At 42.9% G+C, this 23,600-nt stretch overlaps 1 protein-coding gene across 1 annotated transcript in view; it reads right to left on the bottom strand.

Annotated features, from left to right (window-relative positions):
* The window catches only part of map2k6 (mitogen-activated protein kinase kinase 6), a 35,461-nt gene that overhangs the window by 8,020 nt on the left and 3,841 nt on the right, over nt 1-23,600 (bottom strand). Inside the window, exons 2-11 of the mRNA XM_037081852.1 lie at nt 11,122-11,185; nt 10,021-10,069; nt 9,183-9,296; nt 8,219-8,338; nt 7,335-7,451; nt 7,140-7,191; nt 5,422-5,549; nt 4,016-4,093; nt 2,714-2,853; nt 204-249 (exon numbers count right to left, since the gene is read on the bottom strand). Of these exons, the coding sequence (XP_036937747.1) occupies nt 204-249; nt 2,714-2,853; nt 4,016-4,093; nt 5,422-5,549; nt 7,140-7,191; nt 7,335-7,451; nt 8,219-8,338; nt 9,183-9,296; nt 10,021-10,069; nt 11,122-11,185 (908 nt within the window). The remainder of the gene's footprint in view (nt 1-203; nt 250-2,713; nt 2,854-4,015; nt 4,094-5,421; nt 5,550-7,139; nt 7,192-7,334; nt 7,452-8,218; nt 8,339-9,182; nt 9,297-10,020; nt 10,070-11,121; nt 11,186-23,600) is intronic.

Below are 23,600 nucleotides of genomic sequence, written 5' to 3'. Positions count from 1 at the left end.
TTGTGTTGTGACAACTGATTTATGTACTGAAGCCTCGGCGCTACACAGGAGGGGACGTTCATCTGGATGGAAATGACGGTATCATTGCACCCTCTAGTGTCTGAATAACAGTATTACAGGGTGCAAAACATGCATGTCATCTGTTAGAAAAAGCACAACAATGACATTAAAACAGCAGATTTTTAAAAAAGAGCAGCACTCACCATGAGTTCTGTGTAATTCGGCCGCTCTTTGGAAACTTTCTTTAAGCTGCAGAAGCAAAAAGCAACAAGAACAACATTAACTCACAGCTGAATGAGACTCATCACCGACACTTTAATGACCCCTTTAGTCTCAGCACTCTGCTTCTACTCTAGAGGTCGCGCCCACTGATAATTAGCTGATCGGACTCTGATCTGAGGTCCTGTTTCATTCTCAGGATTATAATCAAACAGCCAAGCATGAGACGACACAGTCAAACATCCAGAGTCATTTCTCAACGTGATCAGGTCACTGAATGTCTTAATTTGACAGTATTTCTATCTACATAGCTCGGTTTTCCATCATACCAGGGCAGCAGTCACATCATCACATATTCACTAGAAGTTTTTCAGCGATAGTCTGATCTGTTGGTCTTAGATAGAGGCACTTCAACAGTCCTGATTTACCCTGCTGGGTTCAGGGTTGAAGCTTTCAGTCATTATTAAGAGCACCGTCACAGCAACTGATGCAGCAGTCATGTTGTTTTGGGAACAGTGATATGTGTGTTTTTGGGAGTCAAAACCTATTCAGTGGTGGTGTATGAGGATGTGTTGGATGATGTGGGATGACCATCGCCAAAACTGTGCAATCAAAAAGTTACCTGCAGCTCCACGTTAATTCCTCTACGTTTATTTGGAAAAAAAAGGTCATGGTGAACAGAATGCCAACTAGAAATGAAATACAACAACATGAGATTTCTCTTCCTCTGAGAAAAAACCCTGGATGGATTGGAGTGGAGTTAGCTTCACTTCCTCATTGAGCAGTTATGCATCAAAGTCATCCCGATCAACCAGATTCACCGCTCCAGAACAGAATCAGTGGAGAAGCAAATTTAATGCATAAACCACAACAATGTCAGCCATGCTGATGGGACATAAAACCTGCACACAAGATGAGCAACTGCATTTGTAAGTCGGTGGCGAAACTAAAACCAGCTCCAGTAAATGAAACCTGATGAAACACTGACCCCATTTTTCAATTCAAAGAGGTCATATTATGCTAATTATCCAATTCATACTTTTATTTGGGAGTCCTTGTAGAATACGTTTACATCCTTTAATTTTCCAAAAACACATTATTTTCCTGATGTGCTGCTTTGCCGCAGAACCCCTTTTCACGCTGTGTCCTGAATGCCCCGTTTTAACTACAGAGTGAGACATCTCACTTCTGTCCAGTCTTTGGTGTGAGCTGCACATGTGCAAAACTCAACAGAGAGGATGCAGCCAACCAGAGGCAGAGTAGGGCGGATCATGCCGAGCAAGGTAGCGTGATCTAAAATAACGCCGCTACAGCAGTAGCAACTGTGTGTCTGCATACATATATATTTATTACATAGTGATGCACATAAGTTATGGAAGTAAAGGCTCAAGTCCAAACCAGGTGTCTCAGGCAGTGCGGGAGCAGTGTTTCTGGCTTGGACTTTGGGATTTTTTTTCCCTTTGCAGACCTTTTATATGCACAAAAATAGAAAGGCAAAAACCCCAAAAGCATGACAAGACCTCTTTAAGTGTCTCAGGAATCCAGAAAAAAAAATCCAAATGGGATTTAAAACATCTTACATAACAGCTGATAACTGCCAAAAACACCAGAAGAAGGAAGACTTCTGTAAAGTTACAACAATGACAGTTTAGCGAGGTGGCTAACAGCTAGCCACACAAATGCACGGATCACTGGAGTGGACGGAGAACGAGCAAAACAAAACTTTTATCTTCACATATAACAACATATAAATCAGATAAATGCTATAATGACATGTTGCACCTTCTCTCTGATCACACTGTATACGATGGTGTAGGTGAAGCTGCAGTGTGTTATCAGCTGCCATTATGAGAGGAGTGAGGACTCTGTTAGTGTCCACAGACTGCTTCCTGATGTAGTTCCACTTAGCAAAGAGGAATAAAGATGCATCTTGGTGAGACGGACACATTTCCGTCAGTTTTCCATCCATCTCCAGTGCTTCTTGGCTTTTACACACTCAGCTTTTATGATGTCAGACAGCTATCTGATCCACTGCGGGATGCATTAAATAGTGAAGTGCAGCTTGGGTCACACACTGTGAGCTGAGCTGAAGGGCTAGCATGCATTTTGGCGGCTTAACTCACTCTAAGTTAAGTTGTGAGGGCTCTAATATAATGATTGTTGGAATTAATTGATTTCCCTGTACTTCCTGTCACAACAGCCACTTGGCCTCAACAGCAACAAAAAAATGTCATAATGAACTCAATCTGATCAGGAGGGAAGTTAACTGAAGCCCACCCAGCTGGGATCAACACACATTTCTGTCTGGTTCACTGAGGCTTTGTTGGAGGAGGGCACCACGACTCTGCTGGCATCTCGCCTGAGCAGATCAGCCTTCAGTGGGTTATTGCGCAAAAGAGAAAGAAAAACACAATGAGAGAAGTGGGAACTAAATGTTTTTCTGTCCGCAAAAGCTGGGACAAAACGAGAGGGGGGGGGGGGATGAAAGACGCACCACAGAGAGGTGAAGTCCACAAACTCTGGGGAGAACTGGTCGGCAGGAAGCTGGGGCGAAGGTTCCTCCACCACCTGCTTCAGCTGCTGGAAGGGCGTGCCCCACGAGTCGTACGGGAAGCGCAGGATGGCGAGCTCGATCTGAAGTGTGAGGAGAGAGAAAAAAGAGGTCACTGGAACAGGAGGACATCAGCTGTACGGGCAGAGAAGTCTCTGGCTGGTCATCACATCTCCTGCAGTCACCTTATCTACACTCTGGATTCAGTTTCTGGCTAAAATCAATTTTTAACGTTGAAGACAAGTCTCCAGCAACTTTAGTTGTTTAGAGGAATGCTGCAACGCTGTTTTGCTGTGAAGCTCCAGAAATGTTTTGTGGACACTTTCCTAATTGTCCATCAGCATGTTGGTAAGGAGATGAAGACGCTGGTGACATTTAATTTTTGGGTGAAATGTTCTATTAATATCTTTGTGGATCGCCTTGACAGCCATCTTTAAAATATGATCAAAACATATTGTGATATTTCAATCTGTCCACATGGCCCAGCCTGTATCAGGATGGATTTACATTTACTTAACACCAGATCCAGATCATGAGGAGAACAAGTCCTGATCTGAACCCACTCTGTGAACATCTTCCCTCAGAGCAACATGTTTTTTTAGACCAACTGATTTAGAGCAAACTCCTCACTGTGCAGTAATTTCAGTATTCATTGCCCAGTTGGCTTCTTAAGTGCAGCTCTCGAGGAGTAAAAGACTCCAAAAATCACCCAGAGTGTGTTTTATCTAGCGCGCTGATTGCTCGCTCTGCCTCGTCCAGTTCTGAAGATGTCTCAGAGTTAAAACATAATAATAATAAAAAAAAACCCTCCCTCATTGCTCAGAAGTCATTATGAAATTCTGGAGAGTTTTTTCCAACTCCGTCATTTAGAAAAACCTCTTTCTTCTCCCTATCAAACATTTTTTTGCCCTCTCATTACCATTCGAATCACACTCGTGCTGGGACATTTGCTGCCCGCCTGCAGAAAGCCCAGAGCCAAAGGACGAGCCCAGTACAGATGAAGGGAAATTACCAGAGATGGCTGAAGCCTTGAAGCCTAAATATTCACCGGTCTGAGTTGGAAATGTGCAAATGAGGAAGCTCTGAATATTTAACAACTCATAATAAAACGTCTAGACACTGCTTCGTCTAGAACGCTGCGTTTCTTTTTTCATCATGGATCATTTTGACCCTTCAGATACATGTAGCTTTCCTGCGGCTGTGAAGATTTTGAGATGAAGATTTAAAAAAAAAATGCTGATTTACCATCGTGATTCCTAAACTCCAGATGTCCGACTTGACGTTGTATCCCTTCTGGTTCGTCTCGGGGTTGATCCTCTCCGGCTGTGGAACACAAGGACAGATGACGTCACTCATGGCGGCGGTTGTCAAGGACGACCTGCACACTTTCCTGTCATCCTAAACTTCTTGTACACACACATACACAGAGCTCGATGTTCCCTGGGATGCTAACCGGGCCCTAAAACCCACTCAGCCAATCAGCAGCCAGTTAAAATATAACCGGCAGAGAGACAGAGAGGTGAACCTGTTGGCAACGTCAGGCCTCGGTCATAACGAGGGTTTTAATGAAAGATGTTTGACCAAAGCTGCGATTTCTTCTTTCTTTGATCTTGGAGATTTTCTCTCACTTTCTGTTCTCCAGTATTAACCAACTGGTATTCATTCCTCAGAGCACAGATCTTATTATCTGAATAAAACTTCATTTTAAAAACTTTCATTCCTCTAAAGGTAAAGGATCATTTGTGTAGCAATATCAGCATTCATCCGGAGTCATTTTTGCGTCAACCTGACGGATGTAAGTCCAATATTCACTTTCTTTTGGCTCTGTTTTCGGTCTCCACCAGGCTCTTCATACTCCCCAGTGTTCACCAGCTAGTTGAATTCGATTTGTTTCTTAATCAGATCCAAAAGAGAGTGTCTGCACCGTTTAAGGATGCAAATGTACATGCAAGAATGACAATGATATAATATGCTATCCCGCTTGTCAACAGATGACGGCCATGGTGCATGAAACAAATGTAGCAATGTGCCAAAAAACATCAGGAGGAAGCAAACCGCAATCTAGGAAACAGATATAAACAATGAGCAATGTAAATAATTCACAATATTGACGTTGCAAATGTTTTATGAGGACGGAGCAGGATGTCAGGACACATTTCACGAGTACAACTAAAATAGTTATAAATATAACTTCATAAACTCCAAAGGGCACCTTTAATGCTAACAACATGCTGATGTTTAGCAAGTATAAATATAACAACTCAACTTTTTTATACACAACATCTGGGAGGCATAAATGGTAGCACATCTAATTATTGTTGAGCTTTAAAATTCCTAACTACCAGCGTGGACACACGTCGTAGCTTAGCTTGTTGACTGAGCTACAAAATAAACATGCACCAGGAGAAAAAACTGCACTGCTCATGTCTTCTCATTAGCCATAACACCTTATTAGTCAATTTAGATGCTACATTAATAGTTTCCTTGTTCGGAAAGACCACTGCCAATAAATGTCCTCTGTCGCTGGCCGGTAAACTGAAGTTAACTTGTAACTTTAGTTGGACTTTTGAAACGAAACTTCTGGTTGGTCAGCTGCAAATCAGTTCAATTACAGCACACAGATTCACACAGTTTGGCCTCTTCCCGCTTACCGCCATGTAGGGTTTGCAGCCGGCATCCATGGTCTTGGCCACGGAGTCGACCAGGTAGCCGCTGATGCCAAAGTCGCACATCTTCACCTGGCCCTGAGTGTTGATCAGCACGTTGGAGGGCTTCACATCTACAACGACAGAGAGGGAGAAGAGTTTTAGTCTGTGTGCCGACACGTGACCATTTCCTCAGTAACTGTCTTTAACGGCCACAGTCACACTCACGGAGCGGCACTGTGGTCGCTTGGTGAACGCACTTGGTGACTTTATTTTTGTGACTTGTAATCTGTCTGAGCGATGACTCAGGGCCTGATGCAACAGAAGCCACACAGTGGTCACAGAGGTTTGACACAGGACGGGTTAAACCTTTAATGACCGAGCAGTTATTGAAAGGTGAAGCTCGATTTCGACTGATTATTCATCACGTATGGCCGATTAGGTCAATTATTTATCCATTACCTTCAGCTAATTATTTAATCTATGCTGCTTGCTTGATAGTCTTCAAGCACTCTTTATGGAAATAACACCTAGTGTAGTAAATGTAACTGTTGTAGCTGACTCACTCTGTGGGTGGATTTTCTGAATCACTCCTCTGTAAGTGCCCCCCTCGCAGCTGCAGAAGTACCCCCTGAGGTACAAGTACACTTAGTTGGGGATCTCTGGTGTAATCCATCAAGAGTAAAACCAAAGTTCGTATTAAATGTGAGCGTTACATTATTGCCACATGATTAGGCTGAAAAGAAAAGGCAACATGGGTCTTATTTTTGCAGTTTTGTGCTTCGTTATCATTCAGTTATGACACAATTGTACCCACCAGCCAGTGAACATGCAAGAGAAGGTTTATAACAGGTCAACAGTTTATCAAGATGATGAAACGTCGTGGTTGCCCCAAAGGATTACATGCAGTCACTGAAGCCATGTCCCGGCTGAGGTGATGTACCGGACTGATTCCAAACGTTTTGGAAAGTATAAATCATCACATTATTGAGACCAAGTTTAAAAGTACTATACTGAGAGTATGGGTGACTTTCAAAAAGTAATCCTAGTAGTATTTTTACTTTTGGTAGTATGGCATGCACTGAACACAGATTATACTTATTTATACGTAAATATTGTCAAGAGCTTTTAGAGCTGCTCATCTGTTCGGCTCTGTGATGACCTCGAACATGTCACACTACGCTGTCATTTCATCCGCTGTTCATAACAAACAGCAGCGCAGCTTTAAATAGAGATTGATTTTAAACGCGATGACGTCACTTTGACAGAAATAAACGCAGACTTGTTGTTCACTGTAATGGATTACATGACTCATGGTCGTATCAAGAGGAACCGACGGCTGCATGGAAGAAGACGTCGAAAGTCATGTAACACGGCAGCATGTGTGAGTGGAGGGAGGTAGGAGGGGATGGAGGAAAGAAGGAAGGAAGGAAGAAAGGAAAGAGGGAAGGAAGAAATAAATGAAGGGAGCAAGAAAAAAGAAAGAAAGAAAAATAGGAAGGAAGGAAGGAGGGAGGGAAGACAGAGGAATGGAAGGAAGAAATAAATACATAAAGGAAGGAATACAGAAAGAAAGAAAGAAAGAAAGAAAGAAAGAAAGAAAGAAAGAAAGAAAGAAAGAAAGAAAGAAAGAATGGAAGAAGCAGCTCAGTGCTGTGAGTGCTGCAGCATCACAGAAGTGATATCGACTCGGGGAGCTCTAATGTTTCCTCTCAGGCTCTTACCTCGGTGTATGACTTGCAGATTGCTGTGCAGATGCTCCAAAGCTTTTACTATCTGTAATAACAAAGCCCATTAATAAGCAAATGAGAGTTACATAATGAGCATGTGTCATTAAGCTAAAATCAGCTGAGTGTTTCGCAGGAAGTATGTCACTGGGAATGAATATTTCATTGTTCATGTCGTGCAGCCAAACCCACCGAGACGGCGATCTTTCCCAGGATGTCCTCAGGGATGCTCATGCCCTTCTCGATCACCTGCTTGTAGAACTTGTCGAGGGAGGTGTCCATCAGCTCCATGCAGATCCAGACGTCACCCTGGCAACCAGACAGTCAGATTTGGAAAGGGATCAGGGAAAAGGAAAATTACAACAAACAAAAGCAACCAGGACGCGATCCAGACGGACGGGAAGCGACAGATCCTCCAGAGTTTTTTAGTCATGGCGAGGAAATCCTGAACATGCAGGAAGTTAACTGCATCCGGAAATCTTCAGAGGTGCTTGTTAGATCACACACACACACACACACACACACACACACACACACACACACACACACACACACACACACACACACACACACACACACACACCAGTGTTTTGTGTGTCTGTACATCAGTAATAGACACAGATTTAGATGATAGATATAAAAAAGACATAACAGCAGAGGAACTAAAAAAAGACACTAACCAAAAAAACGTAAAATGTTCAACATGCTTCATACTGATCAACATACACTTATTTGACTTTCATCCTTCAGTTTTAAGTTTGTACAACTCAACATAATCTTGTTTTGAGAGCAATACAAAGATATTGATTAGTTGATAACAATTTGATAACCGATTAATCCCTTTGAGTACATTTGTTTAAGAAAAAATAAGTGAATAAAATAATAAAACAGAATATCTTTGGGTTGAGGACCAAACAACAAATTGAGGACGCCATCATGGACGTTTTTCACTATTTTATCAACTGTCAACTAAACAATTAATCAACAGATTAATCCACAGTGGAAAAAATCATTAGCTCGCAGCCCTAACTTATTCTACATCTTCCTGATCCTGCTACCATCTATAGGTGTGTTACCTCTCTGAACAGGGCTCCATAGAAAGTTACGGTGTAGAAGCAGTCCACCGTCCTCATGGAGATGTCCAGGTCCATGAGCAGCCTCTTCTGCTCCTGAGTGTTCACTGTGGCCCGAATCCTCTGCAGAAGGATGACAGGAAACATGAATGTATAACGTTTGGAGCGCTTTAAGTGAAGAAGGGCAGAATATGTGTGCCGACCGAGTCAACGCCAATATACAGTCATGAGGTTTTCTCCAAGTTTCCATTTGTTAAATTCAGTGCATGTTTACCCAAACGACCTGCTTCCTCTGATGAACCGTTTCTCCTCTCTTGCACTGATTCACTCAGCTGTCAGATTTTTAACAATGAATATGAATGCTTGGAATAAAAATACGACATCTCCATCAGTACACAGCTGACATTATGATGAGTCTCCAGTGACCACTTCCCACTTCTCTGCTCTGCGTGCAGATAAATCATCGCTGGGAGGACACGGTGGCTTTGCACACAAAGAAAAACATATCTTCATGCAGAACGTTTGCCGAAATAATATGAAAGCCCAAAAAATAAGAATGTGTCAGAGAGAGAGTTTCAAAAAGGTTCAAAAGTTTCTCCTGACTCAACAACTCACAAAATTGGGGGAATTTTCAAGATGGTCTGGGGACTTTTTGCAAGAAGTAGCCTATGTTGGTCACTGTTCACTGTATTTGTAAAATGTGGCATGTTTACTGTCAAAAAAATGTTTTCTTCTTTCATAAAAACAATGACACTCTGTACAACGAAACAAACAACTTCATGTTTTGCATTCAACGCTGAACTGACAAGAAGGCGCCGACGATTTAGAATTTGTCGTAGCAAAACTTTGCCAAGTTTATTAAGTTTCTCCTCACGTAACAATCCTTAAATCATCCAATTTGTAAAGGAAGTCTGGTAATACTGGGGTAACTGGTTCTTAATGTTGCAGACTCGCCCCCTCCTCTCACCTTCACAGCCATGATCAGGCCACTGGGCACGTGCCTCATCTTGTCCACCACGCCGTACGCCCCTCGGCCGAGCTCGCCGATCTGCTCCAAGTCATCGGCCTTCACCTCGAAGTTCTGCACACGAGGAGAAGCAGTGAGGTGAGTGCAAACAAAACAAAGTGTTGAGAATGAATAGAGCTGTGATGACGGAGACTTAAGGCAGGAAGTAGGGGATTAAAATGGTGAGAACAGGTTGGTTATGAACACATACAGCTGCACTGCAGCATGTAAAGAAGCTCTGGGTTCTGGATCTCTGCACAGATGCAAGACTTCAACCTTTTTCTTTTTTTTTTTTTTACATCATTATGGAAAAAAAAGCTTTACTTTGAATTCGGGCCAGCAGAGAAAAAGCAGGCGTCTCTGCCAATGGAAAATTCCACTTATTTGATGAGTTTAAACTAAATATTTTTACTGCCTGTTGGCCAATAAAACACATTCCAGTCTGCCCGCAATCAGAAGTGTTCGATTCAGCTGTAATGTTCAGCGGGCCGTTCTTTACAGCTGACAGAGCCTTTATTAAGCTGAGAGAGAGAGAGAGAGAGAGAGAGAGAGAGAGAGAGAGAGAGAGAGAGAGAGAGAGAGAGAGAGAGAGAGAGAGAGAGAGAGAGAGAGAGAGAGAGAGAGAGAGAGAGGGACCTGACTGAACCAAAAATACACCGAGAGGAGGAAACAAAGTAAACATGAGGAGTTACATAACAGTCCGAGGTAAGATAGAGGAATATATAAAGCATGAATGAGACCGGGAGAAAGGTGCACAGATGAAAGTAAACATGTCCCCGATCCAAAGAAGAAAAGTTACCTTCTCTCCGATGGTTACACAAGCCTTCGAGTCCAAATCTCTGGGGGGTCTGAAACACAAATACAAACACACACACACACACACACACACACATACACACACATTTAATTACACACGAACAGGTTCAATTCGATTTATGAGGAGGCAATTACAGTGAAACAGAAAGTAAATGTCCAGAGGACGTCACGAGGAGCGGAGAAAATAAAAAACGTAAATTAAATGAACACTGTTACTATAGTTTGCTCTGTGTGTACTCATACTGAGTGGATGACAAACATGAAATGCAGTTAAAAGTTCAAGATAAAAATGCTGGTAAGAGGACTTTAAGTTATAAAAACTAATGAAAAGAGATAAAATGTAAATAAATAAATAAATAAATAAAAGTAATACATTTAAAAATACAATAAAATCTTTTGTTATGTTCTTTTTTATGCTCCTTTAGTATGTGTTTCCAGTTTTCATACATGATAATTTGAATTAGAAAATTCATTAAATTATAAAAATGAATTGAATCACAATAAAGAAATAAAAAAACAAGACCAATTCTAAATGTATTTTTTGTATTATGAAATAAACAGAAAAAATCGGATAAAGCGATCAGATGTATCAGGAAATTTGTAAGATGTCATAATTAATAATAATCATAATACAGATCTGAATTTAAAAAAATCATTGAAACTGAATTAAACATATCTGAACATATATAATTAACAGTGTAAATGCCTCTGGAGCCTTTATCTCCACAGACCCTGTTACAGAGATGAATGTGAGACACTTCATGTGAAGTTGGCTTGAAACCAGAACGCCTCTGCTGCTGCTGCAGGTTTCTCAATGGAGATGATTCACTTTAAGACAAACTGAACATTCAGGTTCTCTGCAGCTCAGAATCATTTCAGGCTCTGCTGCAGTCGACGAGTTAACGGGATCGAAGAACAACATGTAGAAAGAACTCTGTATGAAGACTTGTCACGTTGAAGCTGGTGATGAAAACCGTTCACTTCGACTGTTCATCTCACATGCGCAGCGCTCTGATCTGGCTCCAAATCAACCGGGTCAACAAAGGTAACAGGTGATGTGTTGAAGAGTGATGTTGAAACTTACACTGCGGCGGGAGGAGGCTGCTCAAACACCTCCTTGGAGAGCTTGAGCACCGGCTTCCTCTTACCTGGAGACACACACACAAGACACAAACATCGTCAGTACGCCATCCACATCCACGACGCGTGTTTTTGTGGGCACTCAAGCTGAAAGTTAAGATTGTGGCGCATGATAAATCTGAACGATGCTGCCGCACACTCGTTTACACGCCCCCTTTGGTGGTTGTAACCATGGTGACTTCCTCCTGCCCTGACGTCACATGCGTGGTCTCCATACAGTATTCAAGTTATCTCGATTGTTTCACGCCGCACTGTATACAGCAGAAAACCTAAACATCACACCATCAGGGAGATTTCAAAATATAGCAAGTGAATGTGGCGATACAACATGAAGACAATGCGATATTTTGATTCATTACAACATCTGGATCCTCTGACGGATAATCAAATCAGCTCATCGGCAATACTGAATCCAGTCGATTCGCATTTTCACTCAACAATTCAATAATTTCAAATTTCATTTTCTAAGCAACCAAAGCTGCTAAATGGGGAAGTTATAGTTAATCATTCACTGTTGATAAACAGTTAAATGCTTTATGAAACACTTACTAAGCAATTGTTTTTTTTATCAAGCTGCAACTGATGTTTATAAAACTTGACTAGATTAGTCATTCAACTTTCCCAGAGCTCAAGGTGACGACTCCTAATTGATTATTTTGTCCAGCTGATGGTTTAAAGTTCCTCTACACCAAATTAACGATGTTGGAAAACAGAGAAAAACAGGAAATCCATGAAAAGAGAGTAAATTGCTGCAGATTGACGTCCTCGGCTCTTTATTTAATCCCCTAATGTGAATCATCTGTGTGTGAAGCATCTGTGCGAACCTCTGCAGCGGTTCAGTCTGAGAGAAGCGAAACGCAGAAGACAGATGAGACTCCGGAGAGGACGGACGCTCTCGCTCTCTCCCGGGCAGCGGCCGAGCATACCACAAGATGAAAGCATACTTAACTTCTTAACATGGCTCAGGAGGAGAGATCAGTTGATCGGACTTCATCCTGGTCAACCTTTCACTCCTCGCTCTCCTCCAGCTATGGCAGAGTTCGCTCTGTAAACTTGATCGCATCGACCCTCTAAAGCGAGTCCACATTTCTTTTTTTTTTAAACAGATGAACTTCAATCAAACACTCAGAGCGGGTCGGTGCTACATGTCATCTTCTGCCTGTATCTGCTCTCCAGTACGATTTGGTGTCAGCACGCTGACGACTGGCAGCTTCTGTCCAGAGCTTCCAGCAGCCATCAGGCTCTTCAAAACTCCCACTGATGCAAAAATGACTCAAACTTCCTGCAGCCATCCGTCTAAACAGAGACCAACACAACACTTCTCATGTATCACATCCAGTCTGCAGCTTCTCTCCTACATTTCCTGTTGATATAGCAACTGCAGCAGCGACCGCAGCTCCATCGCATCATCGCTCACACTTACGGTGGGATGCAGCGAGTGACTCCAGATCCTGACTGAATGGAACAGGCGCTGAGAGCAGGAGGAGGAAGAGGAAGAAGAAGAAGAAGAAGAAGAAGAAGAGCGGCCCAGGTGTGCTCGCTCCATCTGAAGGTGGTGCACTGACGGTGTACCTTGTTAACAGAGCGTCACCAGCTCCTAAGGGTGTGTTCATGCGTGTGTGTGTGTGTGTGTGTATGTGTTGCCATGTCTCCGGACAGCATCTGGTTTAAACCTCCTCAGACCAGCTCGCAGCGGCTGAGGCAGTTCAGCCGAGTGAACGTACATACAGAGCTGGACACCAGGAGGAGGAGCAGCCATGTTGGATCTGACGTGTAACAATGTGTTTCTTTTTACTGTGAATGTGCTGAAACAGAAACAAAGCTTTTAAAGGACAAGTTCACGCAAAAAAATGAAAATTCGGTCATTATCTCCTCACCCTCGTGCTGATGGAAAGTCAAGTGAAGTTTCGTAGTCCGCAAAACATTTCTGGAGCTTCACGGCAAAACAGTGTTGCAGCGTTCTCCCAAACAACTAAAATCAAGTGGCTTCATACAGTTCGTCCAGCATAATCCGAGTCTCCAGAAGCACAGAGATCAAACGATTAATTTGAGAAGATGTTATTTACACCATTCTTTGAGCAGAAATCTTCACTGTAGTTGCTAAGAAGCTAAAAGTCTTGTGGGTGCATGAGCTCGACCGTTTGTCGAGGGAGTAAATAACGTCTTTTCAAAGCAAAGTGCAATCTCAGTGTTTATAGAAACTTGGATTATGCTGGACGAGCTGTATGGAGCCATTTTTAATTCAACAAAAAGTGCATAAAAACAACATAAAACACAAGAATAACTTCCTTGCGGTTGTTTGCCTCTACGTACAGGTCACGTTGCTGTTGTGCCACGGTGCTGAATAATGGCCGAATCATTTTTCATGTAAAATTGACCTTTGAACTTTTGCGTACATAATAGGTCAAAAATGTGACATTACCAAATTCAAGTCACTGATGTACTGTGATCACATGAACAGGCTGTACGGACAGACAACCTCAAAACATTTAAAATATTATGAAAAAAACACGAAATGGCTCCATGCAGGTCGTCCAGCGTAAATCAAGTCTCCAGAGACTCTGAGATAAAAGCATCAGACAGGACGCACGCCAAGGACCGGCTGATAATTGGGGCTGATATTCAGTATTTTTCCAGTTATCGGCATCCATGTCTGCAGATGAAATAAATTCAAAAGTATGCCATTTTGGCTCTGATGTAGAATCTCTTCTTTGTCTGTTGCCACCATATTGTGGTTTCACTCAGCGTCCCGCCCAGGAACACTATCTGACTGGTTACATGAGTCACAAGTTAAAGCCTATCAACACTGAGTGATCTTAGTCCGCAGAGTAACTAGAAAAGTTCCAGACATGAGGAGCCATTTTATGCTTTTCTGTCTTCAATTGCTACTTCAATTGTTTAGGAGCACGCTGCAACACTGTTTTGCTGTGAAGCTCCAGAAATGTTTATGTGGACTATGAAAAGTTCAAGGTGAGGGTGAGGAGATAATGACTGAATATAGATTTTTCTTTTTTGTCTTTTTTTTTTTTGGTTTGAACTTCTTTACAGTCACCTCACTGTGCACCGCCCTCTGATGTCATGGCCTGCTATTAAAAGTCAAAGTTATTAAAAGCTGAAGGTGTGTCTCCTCTGAAGACGCGGCGCAGAGCCAGAGGAATAACTGGAATTTCCCACATTGCTGCCTTGTGAGAAAAAAAGACAAACGCATGTCGCTGTGGACAAATCTGTCAAGCAGAAGGCTGTCCTGAGGGGATATCACTTAGACACACACACACACACACACACACACACACACGTTGAGTCCAGCGTGTCCTGGTTGTTCAAACAGTGCAGGGTGTGACGCTGCTGTGCTATGCGGCCCTCCACCGGCGAGCCTCCTGGTCTCCACTTTCCAAAGCAAGCTTTGTTGCACTAAAATGTCAGTTTGAGCCCCTCCTACATGCATTTACACAGACAACAATAGTAACTGGAAACCAACACTGTGCTAACAGCTCCATCACAGCGCACACTGAGCACACTCAGAGAGAGAACACCTGCACCGAGGCTGCACGACAGCCGCTCGCTGCCTTCATTTGTGTTCTAGAAGGAGCACTGCTGCATCAATAGCCCGAACACACTCTGACAGAGAATCACGCTGATTGGCTGACGGCAGGAATTGTTGTGTAATATGTAAAGCGAGACACAATCATGACCACCAATCGAGAGCCATTTAAATGTCTCATGTTGCCGCAACGCCGCCTATAAATGGCAACAGGAGCATGGAAACACACACAACCATCGTTTGGAGTCAACTTGTGTGTGTCACGTGATCACAACTGCACAATATGTCACAAACCTTCAGGCATCACACCTGAACGATCTGACGTGATTAAGGAAAATCAGAAAACAACCAAAAACGAATGATTGTATTTTCAGTGCTGAAATAAATAGTCGATTATTGACGCTGCATGTCAAACGTCAAGATTTGCTCCTTTTCTCTATTTTACATCATTTAAAACTTAAACGAAAATGAAGCTTGTGATGTTAATTATTCCATTAGGTGTTGCCCCAATTGAAGAAATTTGTACGGAACCGTAATCATACGTTTGAAAATAAAGATTGTTGTCCAGTGGGAGGAGCTAAGTAAGTAAGTAAACAAACTGTCGTGCTGCAGCCGGAGTCCTCCGCTGCAGCAGTGTTTTGCAACAGTGTATTCATATTTTTGGTGAACTGAACTTAATAGTGTGCAGCTAATGAATGTGAGTGTCATTAACGTGAGAGTTGACGATGCTCATGAGTACGAGTGGGTGTTAATAAAACGTGTGTTAATCGTTAATCAGCAGTGCCGAAGAAATGTGAACATGAACGAGCACATTTGAATCTGTGTGTCCTGAACTCTGAATAAGCTGTTCCAAACCAACGTGTGTTAAATCCAAGCGGCGCCTTCAGCTCAGACCTAGCTGTGACCTAGCTTCATAACTGCATTCAAAACTTGTGACGGTAACGTGACACCGGCTGCTAAATGACGAGTGAAAGTTATGTATATCTAATGTAAATGTTCACTTTTGGTGTCAGAGAGACGAGGATTTACTTCCCCCTGAACCTGCTGTGAAACATCAACAGTTCCTCTTGTCCTGTTCTAACATTCGCTGAGATCTGATCTCACGACTAACCGACCCGGATCAGAAAACGCGGCCTTCTTTAGTGGAAGTCAATGCAGATTCCACATTAGCAGGAAAGGATTCATAAACCCTTTTTGTCCGATGATCGACTGCAAACAGAACAAAAGATTCATTTTGTGATTACAATGGAGCGACAGCATCCTTTCTCCTCCTCCACGAGAGCGTTCACTGACTGAAGAATCTGCCTGCAGTGAGATCATGAGACAAGAGGCAGCATGCTCCTCAGAGGGAAGGAGACAGCTCCAAATATTAACATGCACAACACATTTCAGTCCATGTTCATAAACACACGGGGGAGAATCTGCAGGAACACAGAGAGCTGCAGGCTCAGGTCTGTATGTAAAGTGCAGTAAGTCAGAGGTGGCGGGTATCGGTCTGCTGCATGTCGTTGGGGTGATGGATGCCATCCAGCAGCCACACATGCAAATCAAAGTGACGCGCGGCTCGAGGGCTGTTTGCAGGGCTGCACGTTGAAAAAAAAAGAAAAAAAAAAAAAACATGCCGCTGACCAAGACGAAACCACAAGGAGAGTAAAGAGAGGTGTAAGACGGAGAGAGAGGAGGTGGTGGGGGGTCGGAGGGCCGTGGATTATGTAATATGTGAGCCTGGCAGGAAGAAACACGAGTTCTGCTTTGTATCAGAACACAAAGCAACGATGGGAAAAGTGTTCAGATCTTATCTTTAAGTAAAAGAAGCAATGAGAGCTGAAATAATGAGTCGATGAATCAATAAAGACAATTAATTAACAGCTATTTTGAGAATCAATCAGTCATAATTTATGAAAAATGAAGAGTGTTGGTCAGACATTTCAAAACAGTATATTATGCATTATGAGATAAACTAAGACAGCGCTGCATTATCTTACGACAACCAGCCCTGCAGAAGATCCTCATATCTGAGAAGGCAGGAACCTCAGAACGGATCTTTCAGTGACTCAGCTCGAGGGACTGTGCTTTGTTTTCAGTCTTCGGTCTAAACGAAAGAATCCAAACACCTTTAATTAAAAAGTCTGACAAGAAGATTTCATTAAAAAATTCAGAAGACGAATCCTAAACATTCCGGTGAGCCTCTGACTTTTTATCGGGCAGCGCCACATGGGCTGTCACTCAAGCGTTTGCTGGTTCCAGCTCCTTTAATGTAAGGGTGCTCTTTTTGTCATTTATGACAGAAGATAAAGAGTCTTTTGCACATTCGTTAAATTCTTCACTGTAGCTGCTGAGCTGTAGGTGTTAGTTTGCACCGATCCCTATTTCAACGTCTTTGCAAATCAGTTTGGGATCTCTGGGTTTGGTTTGGATTGCTCTAGACGAGCTGTTTGGGCTGTTTTATTCTTTACATTTTAAAACAAGTCTCCATGTTGTTCAGTTGTTTAAGAGAACGCCGCAACTCTGTTTTGCTGTGAAGCTCCAGAAACGTTTTGCGGACTACGAAACTTCACCTGATGTCCCATCAGCATGTTGGCGCGGAGGTTTACATTAATGGGTGAACTGTTCCTTTAACATTGTGTCTGGAAAGTTTAAACTGTTATAACACTGCATCATATTTTATGCAAGTAAAAGTATAATAATGCTCTCTTAAAAGCAGTCAAGTAAAAGTACAACCTCAAGCAGGCCTGAGTACAGTTAATGTACTTCGTTACTTTCCACTGAGCTGACTGGGAAACATGATGAGCAAGCTAAAAATATCCCGTTTCAGATGTTCTCCAGATTATGTTGCATAACCCAAACACACAATTCCTTCCTTTATTCTTGCTGAGCTCAGCATCACTCTTGCATACTGTGGCAGTCAGTGTGGGTTAATTAAAAGCAGCAGTACATATCATTCCCGCTGATTTGCAGCACATGAGCTCAAGTATGCAGGGAGATGCCAGAGAGAGGCCACAGGAGATGGGTGTCTGTGCTCCCAGTTTCTGCCACACCCGATACGAGCATGCAATCAGCCTCGGCGTGCACGCGCGTCACTTTGTGAGCGGTGAAAGGAGGAAAAATAACGCTGATGGTGAGGTTTGCGGAGCAGAAAGCCTCGGTGTGTGAGGGCAGGTGACAGCCGGCCTGCCCGATAACGAGCCCTGGACGCCCCGCCGCTAACCCACACATGCACTCAGGCCGGAATTCCAACAATCCCAAGAGTTCCTCAATGGAATTCCACAGAGCCGGAGGAAGACAGATCAATCACAGACTGTGGGAGGCAGCGGACCGCAAACAAGGGACAGGAAAAGACAGCAGCAGAGAGAGCAGCACAGAGGGAGGGACGGGAGGGGAGCAGAGAGAGATTTGAAAATAACTCCAGCCAGAGCTGTCGGCTGTTTGGCCCCCTCCGACCGCTCTGGCAGGTTGTGAGACACTCTATACTTCCAAAGATGGCAGCTCCTTTAGGTTACAGCTGTTAGAAGCTCCTTTGGGAATCATGTCGTCACTGGCTCACACTACGCTTCCTGCGAGCTGGCCTCGACTTGAAAGAAAGCAGAGAGTGTCGGGTTGTTGGGCCTCAGACCAACAACACAGCCTCCACCAGATATCTGATGGGTTCATCTCTCATCGGACACTGTAGCCTGTGTCGTTACACGCTGTACTCATCGGGGCAGCAGTTTGTGGACATGTGTCACACTGTGGACCAAATCTACCACCACCCTGAACATACAGTCCCATGTGATCGACATGTCACAGCTTGACATCTTTGCTCGATGTCTGTATATGTATCATCCCTGTAAATCTGTCCTGTGTGCACAAATTCCTTGTCTGTGCCAATAAAAGTGGTTTTGAAACCAAATCATGCAATAAGGACATCACCATGCTCGACTTCCAGGGGACCAGTTTGTTGGACTTAGTTGAAGCTAGCAGCTTGGTTGCAGATTGCAACAAATGAAATATCTGTCAAACAGTAAAAAAACAAAAAAAACGAAACAAAAAAAACCCACTAGAAGTCCTTTCTAGAGCCAGTGTCTGGATTGTCTGTTCAGGGCTACCATAGAAACATGGTGGACTTAAGCTCCCTGGACGCTCCCACTCAAAGACCCCCACAGGAGGCTCCCACTCAAAGGTTTTTGAGCAGCCAAACTGTGTAATTACTATGTCAAATGTCTGCGACTAATTTCCTTTCGATTAATCTACTAATTGTTGCAGCTCCACAGAACAAATCATTTCATATCATATTACTGTTGAGCGAGTACTTGGCTGACTGGATATCCAGCACAGATAAATAATAAACAAATCATAAATACAGAAACTCCAGATCAACCCCGATCAATCAGGTGTGATTCAACAACTTTTAGATTTCCAGTTTCTATCTAAAGTGCAGATACAGATACACAGTTGTGGACTCGCTCGTCCCCATTTTCTATGTAGCATATCACTGTAAGCTGAATATCTTTGTGTTTTTGTTAATGTACATGCTTGTAGCATGTCTGTGGAACCAGAAAAGCATTAAGTCACATCCTCCATTTGAGTTTTGTGGAAATCTGTTCAGTATTATTATTATTTTTTTTTTGTAATCCTGCTGACAAACCAACCAACCAACCAACCAACCAACAAGCAAACAGACACAGGTGTAAACAAAACCTGCTTGATGGAGGCGATAAAATATTCCGCCGTGTTTTAACGGGACTCTTTTTTTTGTTTCTGCACACACACTTACAAAGACACGTGACAGAGAATGAGTTGCCAATTTACCAAAATACTTTTTCACTCCAATCACTGCTGAGGTGCTAATTGGAGCTGGCGATGAGTTGTTTTTAATTCAACACAGGCAGGAAACACAAGTGAAAAGAAAAAAAAAAAAAAAAGCCAACAGGTGTAAAAACTGCTGACGGTCGGGTAAAGTCAGCCTCAGATCGCTCTCCTGTAATTACAACAGCTTTAAAACTCAAGCTGAGAGTGCAGCCACTTTCCCAAATCACCACCTGAGCGTGGAGAGAAGCGTCGGGTTGACATACATCCAGGCAGTCATCAAAAGCAAGTGCAGTGCAGATATATTTAACGGCAGAGTAATTCTAGCCTCAATCTTTATATCATTTACAGGCAATTAAAAGCCGCCACATAAACAGAGCAGCTGCAACTCATCTGTTTTAAAGAGTGAAGGGCACATGTGGAGCAGATCAACTTTTTCGATCCATCTCGTTAAGATCGAATTACTTGCATCCTCGGTCCCGTTCTCATCACATTTCAGAGGCAAAAATTGGAAAGGCAGCTGCCGTCACGACTGTGAGGATGCTCCGGGTTGAACGGGGACGCACAAAGCACAGTAACATCTCCCGACTGCAGTTCACACTTCTGTCTGCAAACGGGACTTCCTTAAACCTCGGTTTTACTTTGCCCGGATGAGAGTCGTTTCGCAGGATGTAGCAGTTCACTCTTCCACAAGCCCTGTGCATATGGGGTGAATCTTGATTTTCGATAAAATGCACCTTTAACCTGCATTGAATCTGTTTTACATTTTAAGTGAGCATCAGGCACGTTAAACTCTGTCAACCTTGTTCTAACTAAGCGGTTCAGGTGCTGGTTCAGGGCCAGTGCCTACTCTGGAACCAGTTCTTCAGCGTTTTGACAGCCAAAGAACTGGCTGTCAGCCAGAAACTCTGGTTCCACCAACACAATGGCACCAACTGTTTTCTGGTCCAGAACAAATAACCACTTACGTCAGGAGGCTGGAGACGGGGTTATTCGTGACCATGGACGGACTAAAACTGCTTATGATCGCCGTCTTTGAAAACCAGAGCTAGTGTAACTTGTTCGGACTTATCCACAAAAGAATTAACAAAAGATTTTAACTATTTTCGCTCATCGAGGCAACAGTGGTCTGATGTCCAGCAGGTCGAACCAACTTTGAACCAACACTAACTAGAGCCCAGAATCAACACTTGGTACATGGTTTATAGGGACTGGCGTGCCTGATGCATGTTCTTGCTGGGTCGCATTTACTTCCCGTGTCTGGCCACTTGTAACTTTAAACAGATGGGGGTTTTTGTTTGTTTTTGCGGATCATTGCTGTTTCTGTCCTGTGTGGAACCAAAAGTGAACACTGACTTATTAACTGAATCCAAATTATGTTTTTCTAAACCGAGTAGTTGCTTAAGCCTAAACAAACTGCGTGGAACAACTGGGAAAGCTATAAATTCACAAAGCCTTACAGTAAAAATCCATAAACTGATTACACATAAAATCATGTGCTTCATCCTTTCATCCAACAGAACTTAGTTTATAAGTACTTAAATGCACTTTTCCAAAAGGTACAACTTTTCATAGAACGGTGAACAGTCTCACAAGGCCGGTTATCACTTTCCATGCACACAGATGTGAGATCAGATGCGCAAATTATTGAAAAATAACATGCATTCAGAGCGCGGACGATAGTGGTCGTAACGTCCTGCAAAACCAGGAAATACCAAGTTTTTAGGGAGACCCAACTGCACAGACGTCTGTGACAAAGCTGAAATAAAGGGGAATTGTTTAAACATCCTCAATATTGTTGCTTGTTCTCGCCATCAGAGAAGTTGCTGCAGTCAGAGAGCGTGCATGCTTACTCAGTCAACCCCCCCCCCGACACACCACCAGCCCGCGAGAAAAAGAGAAGTACAGTTCGTGGATCATCTGAACAATGCTCTGAACAATTCGACTGTTATTGCAGCAAAAAAAGAGCCACTACAGGCCTGGAACCGGACCAACAATTGGCTCGTCGAAACAGCAAATTTAGTATCCGTGCAGCTGAAAAAAGCAGCCTCCATTTGCATGACAAACGGGACATTTGTGCAGGGGCGCGAGGGCCGGGCCGAGGCAGCGCGGGGGGGTGGGGGACACGAGCTGGGAGGGCCGCTGTCACGCTGCCATCGACCAGCCGAGCACACTACAGCACTCAGCACAGCAAAGCACAGCACAGCGTACAATGGTGAGGGCAGAAACTGACAGGGCAGCACTCGAGACGGAGACGCAAGACTTCACATGCCTCTGTGCCAAATGATATGAGAATAGACGGAAGCCAGCAGCAGGGTGAAGTGACTTAGCTTAGTCTGGTAGGATTTACATAAAACACAGAGTGGGATGCTTATTTTAGCTTTGCAGATTTGTACTCATTTCCTTCAGTAAGTTAAACTCCACTTTTGTGTTGTGCTTTGCTCTGTGCAGTGCTGCTAAGTTACACGTAACGCAGTCTGGAACTTTTCCTGGCACCAGACAAAATGTGATTATTACACCTCGAATCATAGACTGTCGCAAGTTGGTATCGGGTTTTTGATATTGTTTTGTCGTTGTTCTATCAGATTTAATTCAAATTTTGCCAATTACAGATCATTTGATTTAGTCAAAACTCAACTAGATTTGCTTGTGTTTTGAAAATGTACTAAAATTGAAGAACTTGGGTTTCTTTTGTTAAATGAAGAAAGGTTTTCTGCAGAAACGCTTGCTTTTATTTGATCTGAAACCTGCTAGAAATGATATTTTTCAGCACAACACATACTGGCATGTCATTACACTGATATGGCTAACCTACAAGCCATATCACAGCTGTCTGTTTGCACATCACAGACAGACAAGTATAATCATAAAGAATAATTAAAGTCATTTTGCTCTCCTTTTAGCTCCTTTTTGGCCTCCACCAGCTCAGAAAAAACATCATCTGGCTCCGTAGCTGCTAAACGCTTCACGTTCTTCACCAGCTAGTTGCTAGTTTTGTCAGTCTGCTGTTTGGTGCTGAGCGGGTCGTGTAAGCTGGGTTTATTGCAGCCTTTTTAGTCCAAAAATGTTGCATGCCATAAAACAAAAACAAAGACACCAAAATGCTAAAATCTTTTCTGTGGGTTTGTCACTTTCAGCCTAGTCGCTCACATTACACAGACCACAGGTATCACGTTTCAGAGCTGCTATGTAATAATGTTCCATCTGTAATGATCTTATTGACCTCAAAGTTTCCCCAGTGTGAAAGTACAAGGGGCTGTGTCTTCTGCTCCGGCAGTGAGTGTTTGTGAAATGCACCGTCACCCTGTTCTGTGGCCTGTTGTCCTGTCAATAAAACTGCTGTTGCTCTTGTTGGAACAAGAGTAGAGTACTGAACAGACAATTACAAACCATCTTAGAATTGTAATTTGTGCGTGGGAGCATTTTGGATTCAGCACCATTGGTGGAAAGATCCTGCACAAAAGTTCGGCTGCCACTCGGTGACATTAGCTCAGTTCCTCGAGGCACAGAGAAAGAACGGAGACGCATTAATTCTACACTACTGTTTAGGATCAGGTTTCCTGGGTTGAGTTTGAATTAACTGGAAGAGATATTATTAAAACTTAGGATAACATCATCACAAAAACAAACCTAAATCAGTCTTAATTAACATGGCCATATTGGAAGCCGGGGTAGAAAGAAAGTGATTAAAAATGGGAGCAGCTAAGCTAACGTTACGAGGTAGAGGAGCTATTTAAAATTGACAAAATGCGTTTCTGAATATATTTTGAGACTAGGCTACATGGAGTTAGTCTTCATGTAACATCATCACAACAACAAATCTGAACTGACTGTTAGCATGTCGGAGCTCAACTGACGTGGTTAAACAGCGAGCAGCTAAGCCAAAATGGGTTTGACTCAAATGAATTCACAGTACGTACACATAGAAACGAAAGATTACACAATTTACGATGATAAAACACTGAACAGGCAGCGAATCCTCACAATGCACAATCCTCGATTTGACATGATTCAGCCCCTAGTTTTAAATGCCCCATTAATTGTTCAGTCCATCAGAAAACTGTATAAAAATATTCAGACGCACTTTCCAAAAAAAA

The sequence above is a fragment of the Acanthopagrus latus genome, chromosome 20, assembly GCF_904848185.1.
Source record: "Acanthopagrus latus isolate v.2019 chromosome 20, fAcaLat1.1, whole genome shotgun sequence".
Lineage (NCBI taxonomy): Eukaryota > Metazoa > Chordata > Actinopteri > Spariformes > Sparidae > Acanthopagrus > Acanthopagrus latus.
This window is presented reverse-complemented; position numbering and strand designations above follow the sequence as displayed.